At 44.6% G+C, this 9,383-nt stretch overlaps 1 protein-coding gene across 1 annotated transcript in view; it reads left to right on the top strand.

Annotated features, from left to right (window-relative positions):
- Positions 1–1,703: 1,703 nt before the first annotated feature.
- LOC140695029 (uncharacterized) overlaps positions 1,704–9,383 on the top strand; it is a 93,940-nt gene continuing 86,260 nt past the window's right edge. Inside the window, exons 1-4 of the mRNA XM_072957988.1 lie at positions 1,704–1,834; positions 4,110–4,430; positions 4,905–5,185; positions 5,711–5,789. Of these exons, the coding sequence (XP_072814089.1) occupies positions 4,238–4,430; positions 4,905–5,185; positions 5,711–5,789 (553 nt within the window). The 5' untranslated portion in view covers positions 1,704–1,834; positions 4,110–4,237. The remainder of the gene's footprint in view (positions 1,835–4,109; positions 4,431–4,904; positions 5,186–5,710; positions 5,790–9,383) is intronic.

Genomic DNA, 9,383 nt, shown 5'->3' with positions numbered 1-9,383 from the left:
ACTGATTCTTCTGGAAGATTCTAGGAAAATAAAGAGATGGACGGGATTATGTGTAGGTCAGTGTGTGCATATACAATAAGAACAGCTGTCAGACATTAGATGCAAGATACCCATTTCATTTAGGGGAGAATGTGGTCATGAAATCCTGATGTGGTGAATGAAGGAAGCGGTGGGAACAGGATAGTCAATGGAAAGGAGGAGGAAGTGAGTGAATTGGAGAGCATAGATCCTTGGTTAGTTGATCAGCACATTGGTGAGAATGAGGGGAGTGTGATGGCAGAATCATGTCCCTCCCCGGCCACAGGGTAGCAACCTGTGACATGTTACTGTACATGGCAAAAGGGATGACAGATATTTTAGGATTAAAAATCTTAGAGGATTTCTGTCTCCTAAATTGTCTATTAGTTAGCCTTTAAACCCATGATACATTATTATAGATTAGTGCAGGGGCACAAATAAAATGGATTCATATAATCTCACCAGACAAACTGAATGTAGAAAGGATAAGGAAGAAAAACAAAAAGTCACTTATAAGTGCCTTGAACCATAAATTGCTCATGAGGAAATGTTACACAAGGTGAATGTCACAGCCACATACACACTGCCTGAGTGGGATGGGACAAGGGGATCCTGAGATGAGACAATAGGGTGAGTAGTCTGGATTGTCCAGGTGGGCTGAATGTAATCACAGGGGTCCTTAAATTGGAGGATATTTCCCAGCTGAGTTTAAAATCAGAGGGAGGTGTAGCGATGGAGCAATGTTCAGAAAGGCTGCTGACCATGAAAATGGAGGAAGTTGAGGGGCACAAGCTGAGGAAGGTGGGTGACCTCTGTAAACTGGAAAAAAAAAGGAAACATTCTCTTCTAGACCCTCTAGAAGGAAGGAACCCTGCTGGTATCTTGAATTTATCCCAATGAGAACTATGTTGGATCTCTGACATCCACAGCCATAAGCTAATAAGTCTGTGCTGGTTTAAGCTATTAAGCTTATGGGAATTTGTTACAGTGGTAATAGGAAAATAACATAGTGAGTGGTAGTGTAAGGGATTAAAGGTCTAGGATGGGGTGTGGAGAGAATTCTGACATTTACACCTAAAAAACAACCAGGTGAAGTGGGAAGGTGTTTTAAGGAAGACCTACCTGGCAGGGCTGTCAAGCAGACTGGAGTGAGCGAATCCTTGGAGTTAGAGGAATCAATTAAACCTCACAAGGAAAATAAGAAATAAAATGTAGCAGGGCTTCAGTGTTAGTAGATGTAGGAATGGAAATGGGCAGAGAGATATAAACATTATTTTGAAATTAGCTACAGGTTTGATGACTGCATGTTTGGGAGAGTTAGCCGATGTGTGGACTGAATGCATCCCCTCAAAATCCATATGTCGAAACCTCATCTCCCAGGGTGATGATATAGGGATGCGGGGCCTTTGGGAGGTGATTAGTAGGATAAAATGAGGTCATGAGAGTAGAGCCCTCATGAATGGTATTAGTGTTCTTATACAGGGCCCCAAAGTGCTTGCTTCTCTCTCCTCTCTGGGCCATGAAGATAGTGGGAAGACAGCCATCTTCAAGCTGGCAATCCTCTCCCAGATACATTGACCTTGAAAGCCTCAGCCTCCAAACCATAAGGAATATGCTGGTTGTTTAAGCCACCCGACACACGGTAATTTGTTACAGAATCCCAGACTGACGAAGACAGTGGAGAATGCCACTGTGTTTTGCACTGATTGCCTGGAGAATGCTGAAACCCAGGGAAGTGGGCAGCACAGACGTTTACTCATTTAATCCTGCCAACACTGTAGGGGATAGAGTCTACATTTTCCTCGCTATTTAAAAGGTAAGGAAAAGAGGCACAAACAATAACAATGACAACGACAACAACAACAACAACAGCAACAATAATTTGTCCAAGATTCACACAGAACTCCCTGGAGGGAGAGTGAGAATTAATACTTATGCAGGCTGGCCCCAGAGCCCCTGCTCATAACTACTAAGTCAGATCACCTTGCTTATTTAATCAGTTTTTTTCAACTGTGATATGAGTGTACTGTGTCCAGTAACTTATAATTTCAAAATACCTCACTGTAAGGGAAACATTAGTCCCAGGCATTACAACCCACAGAAAGCTAGACATACAAAAATAACTTGTTAAGGCAAGATAACCAATAATGTTTTTAAATATTATACCTGCTGACCCTTTGCAATAAAGTGTTTTTTATAATTCTGTCTGGCTACAGAATAACATCATAATCCTGCATGTGGCTGGTGGCTCCCGTGTTGGACAGCACGGGTCTAGAGAATTTAAATGACTTGCCCAGCCTTGCCCAGGAAGCGCGTGGTGGGATCAGAGCTATAGTCTGGGACTGTTCCTTCCTATCCAAGTCCCTCATGGAAGTTTAGAAGCTTCTCCTTTGGTGCCCAGCTGTCTATCCGTACTTATGACATCTTGTCAGGTGCCCCGGCCTGCTCCTGAACATCAGCCAGAACCCACTTCTGCTCTTTTTTGGCCAGGTAATACCTTCTAGCAACTTCCATTGCCTTCTTGGCATCAGTTTTTACATGGAAGGGTAGTGGCTAGAGAAGGAAATGTGTCCACATGACAGGTTTTTCATAAATAAAGTAGGAGTGGTCAAGAGAAGAAAACCTCAGGAATACGAGTGGAAGCAGGTCATTTAATATACCAAATGCGTACTTTCAATGTATGTTTGTGTTTCCGAGTCCACGCTTGTTCTACTCGTGCATTATAGGCCAACACATCAGGAGACAAGGATTTGGGGCAAGAAATAGCGGCTTTAATTTGTAAAGCCAGTGGAGAAGATGGTAGACCAATGTCCTGGAGAACCATCATCCCAAGTCAGAATTCAGGCTCTTCTTATATTAAAAAGGGGAAGCGGGAATGCTTGGTTGTTGCAAACTTGGTGTATGAATTCTTTGTTTTTAGAATCCTTTGTTCTTGCAGCTCTTCACCTGGGTCAGATCCGTGTAAACCTCCAACAAGCAAATGTTATTTTCTATTCTGTATCTTGTTATCTTTATACGAATGGAAAAGTGATAATATCCTTCAAAGTCAGAGCCTTGAGAATAGGGTCTCCTGTATATTTCAGGATCTAGGCAACATTGTTTCACAAAAGGTGCAGAAACAGCAAGACTAAGCCTAGGAAACAGGGCACAGGTTTAAAGTCAAAGGAACAGATCTAATATGGAGTCAGATTTGTTCTTTCCTATTTCAGTAGTGCCATGGAGAAGGCACTGTGGGCAGCTTTCTGTAGGGTCCTGGAGGCTTTCTCTCTCAGCCTCTGTGCGCCTCTATTGAAAACCCGTCATCGCTATCTGGCCTGCTGGAAAACCAGTCCGCCTGTTTTGCCCTGAAGTTGTGTTCTGTTTATAACTCATCTCTACTCCTTGGAAAACAACTCAGTAAAAACTCAGTTGGTTTCCCACCAGCCCTGAGCAGGGGTGAGGGATAGCATGTTATTATTTTATAAAAAAAATATATAAAAATGTTTTAAAACAGCACTGGGCACATAGGAGAGAGACAATCAATGCTTCCTGGCTTAAATCGAAAATGATGACTCAGTGAGTCTATGGCTGCTGTATTTGCTGAGCTAGTTACTCCTTTGCTCCATTACACATTTATTTTAACTGAAAAAGAAATATATGCATATGGTTAAAAAAATTCAAACAGAGCAAAAAATACTCAAGTGAAAGAAGTTTTCCCTCATCCTCTGTTCTTACACGCCTCCCTGGAGATGCCAATGTTTACAATCCTTTGTGTGCTTTTCCAGATATGCTATGCAAGTTCCCACCAATGTATGTAAATTCCTTTAAAGTTTTACTTATTTTTAACTTTAAGGGATTTAAATCCTCAAGTGGCTTCTGCCACAGTAATAGAAAAGAAGAAATCTGACTCCATATTAGATCTGTTCCTTTGACTTTAACCCTGTGCTCTGTCTCCTAGGCTTCTTCTTGCTTGTAAAACAATGTTGCCTAGAGCCTAAAATATACAGGCGAGCCTATTCTGAAGGCTCTGACCTTTAAGGGTATTTAACACTTTTCCAATCATATAAAGATAACACGTTGCAGAATAGAAAATAACGTTTGTTTTGTTGGAGGTTTACAGGGATCTGACCCAGGGAGATAGCTGCAAGAACAAAGGATTCTAACAAGAAGGAATTCCTACACCAAGAAGTTTGCAAAAACCAAGCACATAGGAAAGCAGCCTGAATTCTGACTTGGGGAGATGGTTTTCCAGGACATTAGTTTGCCATCTAGGTCTACAGAAACTTGCTATTCCATGCCCCAACACTTGGTCTCCCAACTTACTGGCCTGTCCTGCACTGAGGAGAATGAATTTGGACTCAATAACACTTCTACCTACCTAGCAAGTTGGACACTGGGACTGAGGGCAGCTCTCCCACACACAGGGGCCTACGGTGAGCCCTTGATTATTCCCCGAGGTTGGGGTGTGGTTTACCCAGGAGGGATGGGGACTCTACACCAACACTCAGGCAGTCTGCTCCTTCTGGGGCTCTGACATTTTACCTCCCGCTCCCTGCCAGCCCAACATTTGGGACAGTGGAGCTAAGGCAGAGATCGTGCCTGCCTGTTTCCCAGCGTGTAAAAGGGGAATATGTACTCTTCCCAAGGTAGTTCTGAGAAACAACACCTGCGGGTGCTTGGTTCCCTGAGCAACAGTAAACCTAGCTCCTTGTGGGGGCAACGGGTATGATACCCGTAGGGTTTCTGCAGAGACCTTAGCTGGAGGGCTGGGCCAGGGACGTAAAATATGAGCTGTGGGCAATGACGGGTAAGAGAAGGGTGTATAGGCAGGACTGCTGCCTCCTTCGGGGTGCCACAAGAGGTAAAACGCTTTCTCCCCATCTCTGTTACTCCCCTCCCAATTCCAGATAACTGCCTTCCCTCTGCTCCTCCTGTCCATGTGTCTCCCTCCACTTTTCCCCGCCTCCCCTCCTCCTCCCCTATTCTCCCTCCCTCGGTTCCCCTTCTCTCTCAGGACCCAGAGCGGATCGCTGGCCCTCCTGCGCATGCGCAGTTGCTGCCAGCTGGACCGCGGGTTGGAAGCTCCAGCTCCGAGCCGGGGATCGGCCCCAATGGCTTCTCAGCTCTGTCGCCCTGTAGGCCTTTGGCTACTGCCTGGGGCCGGGGCCTCTGGCTGTGGAAGTGCAAGGTGAGGGGATATCGGGAAAGGGGTGAGGCGGCTGCGGGAGGGCGGTCGGCGTGTCACAGCCCCCCAGGGCGCCAGTCAGCGTGTGTTCAGCTGGATTGCTCGGGCCAGACCCCTCTGCCCGCGCCACCTGCCCCGGCGCCCCGGCCACAGCTGTCCAGGGCCAGGTGTGCCCCTGCGCCTCTTGGCCCAGCCGGGCTCCCCTCAGTCCGCGGCTGGCGTCCGCTTCCCCTCTCCCGCCCGCGAGTCCTCCCCTCCCGGGCTTCCTCTCCTAGGCCGCCGACCCGTCCCCACCACTGGGCGGGCTGTGTCCCGGGCGGGCGGGGTCTGCACACCCGGACGGGGCGGGCGGCTTGGGCTGGGGCTGGGGCTGGCCTCCGAGCGGGGCTGCAGCCCGCGTCCCCCACCCCGCTCTCCCTGCCCCGCGACCCCGGGGCTGCCTTCCTCTCCCTTTCCCGATCCCTGAGGTCCAGATTAGCGGCGTGGGCGCTGCTCCCCAGGCTGAGAGCCCGCGGCTGTAACTCCCAGCTTCTCCTGGTGGAGTCGGGAAAAGGGAGCGGCAGTGCTGAGGGAGCTTCTGTCTCCTTGATCAGGATTTCTGCCCCAGGTAAGTACCTTGAACACTTTCAGGTGTTATGATGGCGGTGCTTGTTGATGTCACATGTTTTTATACTGAGAGGGATTACAGTGGTGAAAGCAGGGCTTGGTTCAGTTAAAAATGAGCTGAAGGCATGAGGCTGTCTCATCCTCCATCATTCACTCTCCCAGGGTGAAACGTGAGACCGTCGATCTTAAAAAGATACTTATAGTCCCTAACTAGTCCAGCCCAGCTATTGTGTGTTAACAGGAACAGCACAACCTGAGGCGTTGGAGACCCAGGGACATTGCACTCCTAAAGAGCTCCTGGCAAAATCTGGTTTGTTTTGGTTTTTTTTGTTTGTTTGTTTTAATTAAATTGTGGGACAGACTAGTAGTATAGAGGGAAAAATAATTGGCAAGAAGGATTTTTTCATATAACAGCTTTATTGTGATATTGTTCACACACCATGAAGTCCACCCACTTGAATGTTACAATTCAGCAGCTTTTAGCATATTCACATTTGTGCAACCATTATTATTCCAGAACGTTTTCATCACATCAGAAAGACCAGTTGAAATGCATGACCTATCCACCCCTTCCCAGTGGTGGTTCTAAAGAAGTTTCTTGGCTGTTCCTGACCATAAATTAACTTGTTACATTCCATGAAATATCTGGGAGGAATTCTAATCAGAATTGCAATGAATCTGTCTATCAAAGCAGGAAGAATTAATGTCTTTATGGCATAAACTTCTTCTACACATGAATATATCTGGGACCCTATCTTTTCATCTGTCCAGAGCCAGGCCTATGGGAAATCTTGGGTTTGTGAATGATGAGATTCAATACATCATTAGATGCAACTGTAGCCTTTCACTGAAGAGAAAAGTAACCTCGTAGAAGCCAAGTGATTCTCTGATGGTTAGAATGAGTGACCGCCAGTGCTGGAGTATTCGAGTGGACTTGGTGCTTGCAGAGTTCTCCACCACCTACAGCTAAGGGGATTACCGTGTTCTTTTACTTTTTTTTTTTATGGCGTTGCTTTTATTTTTACTTATTATATAAAATTATTTTTTATTGAAGTGTTGTAAATTTACCATGTTAGCTTCAGATGTACAGCAGAGATTCAGTTATAAGCTTATGCATATGTATATAAATGTTTTTCAGATTGTTTTTAGTACAACTCATTACAAGAAATTGAAAATAGTACCCTGTGCTATATAGTAGGTCCTTGTCATTTAGTTTATATTTATTAATGTGTATCTGTTAATCCTCCCTTTCCTGCCTGCTAACAACAGTTTGCTTTCTATGTCCATGAGTCTATTTCTAGCAGCACCGTTTTTGCTAGCAATATATGCTGGTTGGCTCTTTTCTGTTTCAGTAGTTCCATCTTATGTGTGGGCGTTTTTCTTCTGGTGGGCCTGTGTGTGGTTTGCACACGTGATAATAGAGATCTGTATTTGGGAGAACTCCAGGCCTCGTGTAGTCCCTCGTATGGAGCGCCCACTGAACTGATGCTTGAACTTGGAAAAAAACAGTAAATGTTGGAATTTCCACTATGGTTGAGACTTCCAGGTTTCTATAACCTCTTTAGCCCACCTAAATTTTGGCTGCACCCAATACTGGATAATTTGGTGGAACTTCATGGTATGGTGGTGTAGAGACAGGGCCTTGTATGCTTCTTCTCTTTCCTTTTTCTAACAATCATTCTCCTGGGCCTTCCAGGTACTCCCCCAGAAGGGCCCAGGGCTGGCTTGGTGTTGCACTGAGGCAATATTTGTTAATAAGTCCCTTTCCTCATCTCTTCTGAGCCTCCATTTCCTTCTCTGCACAATGAGGGCTTAGACTAGATAAGTGCTTTTCAGTTTCTTTTAAAGCCATGTTTCCTTTGAGAAACAGAAAATTCAAATCTCTCCTCCCATCACAACCCTTTAGATTTTGACACGTCCTCCAAGGAGTCACATAGCTCTTTGTGGTAAATTGACGTGATTGTGATTCCACGTGGCACAGAAAAGACTCTTCAGAGATTTATTGCAGGGAGAGGGCAGGAAAGGGGCAGTATGTCACACTTTCTTGTGTGAGCACTGGAGCAAAGGCTTGGGTTTAAATACAGTGTCTGATGTGGCATCTCTCTAATCTTGCACAATGTGATAAACCTCTATCCCTAGTTTCTTAATGTGTCAAGTTGGGGTGGTAATGTTTTAAGGCTTTTGTGAAACATTATACACATAAGCCATTTGTGTCTCGGTAGATACAAGACCTGCTAGAGAGTCGGAATTTCTTTAAAAATACACATATATTGTCCACATCACTCTGTCTGTGTGTATTTTGAAGTTCCTGGAGGGTGAGGGTTGAGTGTAATGTCCATCGTGGGACAGGTGGCCCATGGGTCTGTGTGCCTCAGATTGCCCCCTCCTCCCCAGTCCTCTTCCTCTCAGTCCAGGATGAAGTTCCCTAGTAGATTTACACACAGGTCTTGTGGAAATGGCTTTTCATTTTATTGTTTCACCAAGGAGGGTTGCCATCATGATCTCTGTGGTCAGGTTTTGGTGACCTGAAGGCTATGCAATTGGGGATTTCTATTTTATAAAAAGAAAAAAAATTACAAATACAAAATTAGACCTAGGTTGGTGGCAGGGGCTTTTGAAAGTGGGGACCATTAGCTTTTTTAGCTTCAGGTGCAGTGGCCTCTGGCCACGAGGACACATCCTCATGCTCTGAATTTGGAGGGACCAGTGGGTTCAGTGGGAATATTTACTGAGTGCATCTCATGGGCTGCGCATTCTCTTATTTGTACTGTGTGTTCCTTATTTGAGACGGTGAGCTGATTTAAACTCAATAGCCTCTTTAAAATAATAGACTTTTTATTTTTAGATGTAATGTAGATTCCCATGTAGTTGTAAGAGATAATATGGAGAGGGCCTATGGACTCTTTGCCCAATTTTCTTTAATAGTTCCATCTTGCAAAGTTGGGGTACTATTCATTCGTGACTCACTAACCCTTTTAGGTTTGTGTTATTGCCCTCATTTCTATTTATGAATAAACTGGTGTTGAGAGAAGCACACAGGTCTGCCCAGGTCACCCACGTGGTTAGTGAAGATTTGGGTGGAACGTGGGCTTGGGATTTCCAGGAAGTACCATTATGATGGTCTGTGGCAGGGAGCAGCATTCACTTTGCTTGTTTATTCATTCATTCAACAAACATTTATTGAATAAACTCTGTGGGTCAGATGCTTTCATAGGGTTATCTGATTCTTCAGCAGTATGGAGAATCAGGTAATGTTTTCTTTTTCTTTTTTTTTTAATATGAGAAAAATATCTCTGAGAGGTTATAATCTCCCCAAGGGAAAAATAGCTCATAAATGAGGGATAGTACATTTGTACAGTTCCTTCTTCTTATGCAGGTGGTACCCTAGGCATTTTACATTTGCAAACTTCCATAATCCAGATATATTCTTGTAAGGCAAGAAGTTTTTTTTTTAATTGAAGTATAGTCATGTTTACAATGTTGTGTCAATTGCAAGGTGGTTTTTTTTGAATTTTGAATGGAGAAAATATTTTTTGAGGGGGTTAATTAAGTTTATTTATTTGTTTCATTTTTCTAAAATGAGGTACTGAGGATT

This window comes from Vicugna pacos, unplaced genomic scaffold (genome assembly GCF_048564905.1).
Source record: "Vicugna pacos unplaced genomic scaffold, VicPac4 scaffold_124, whole genome shotgun sequence".
Taxonomy (NCBI): domain Eukaryota; kingdom Metazoa; phylum Chordata; class Mammalia; order Artiodactyla; family Camelidae; genus Vicugna; species Vicugna pacos.
Note: the sequence above shows the minus strand (reverse complement) of the source record. Positions and strands in the feature narration are given on the sequence as shown.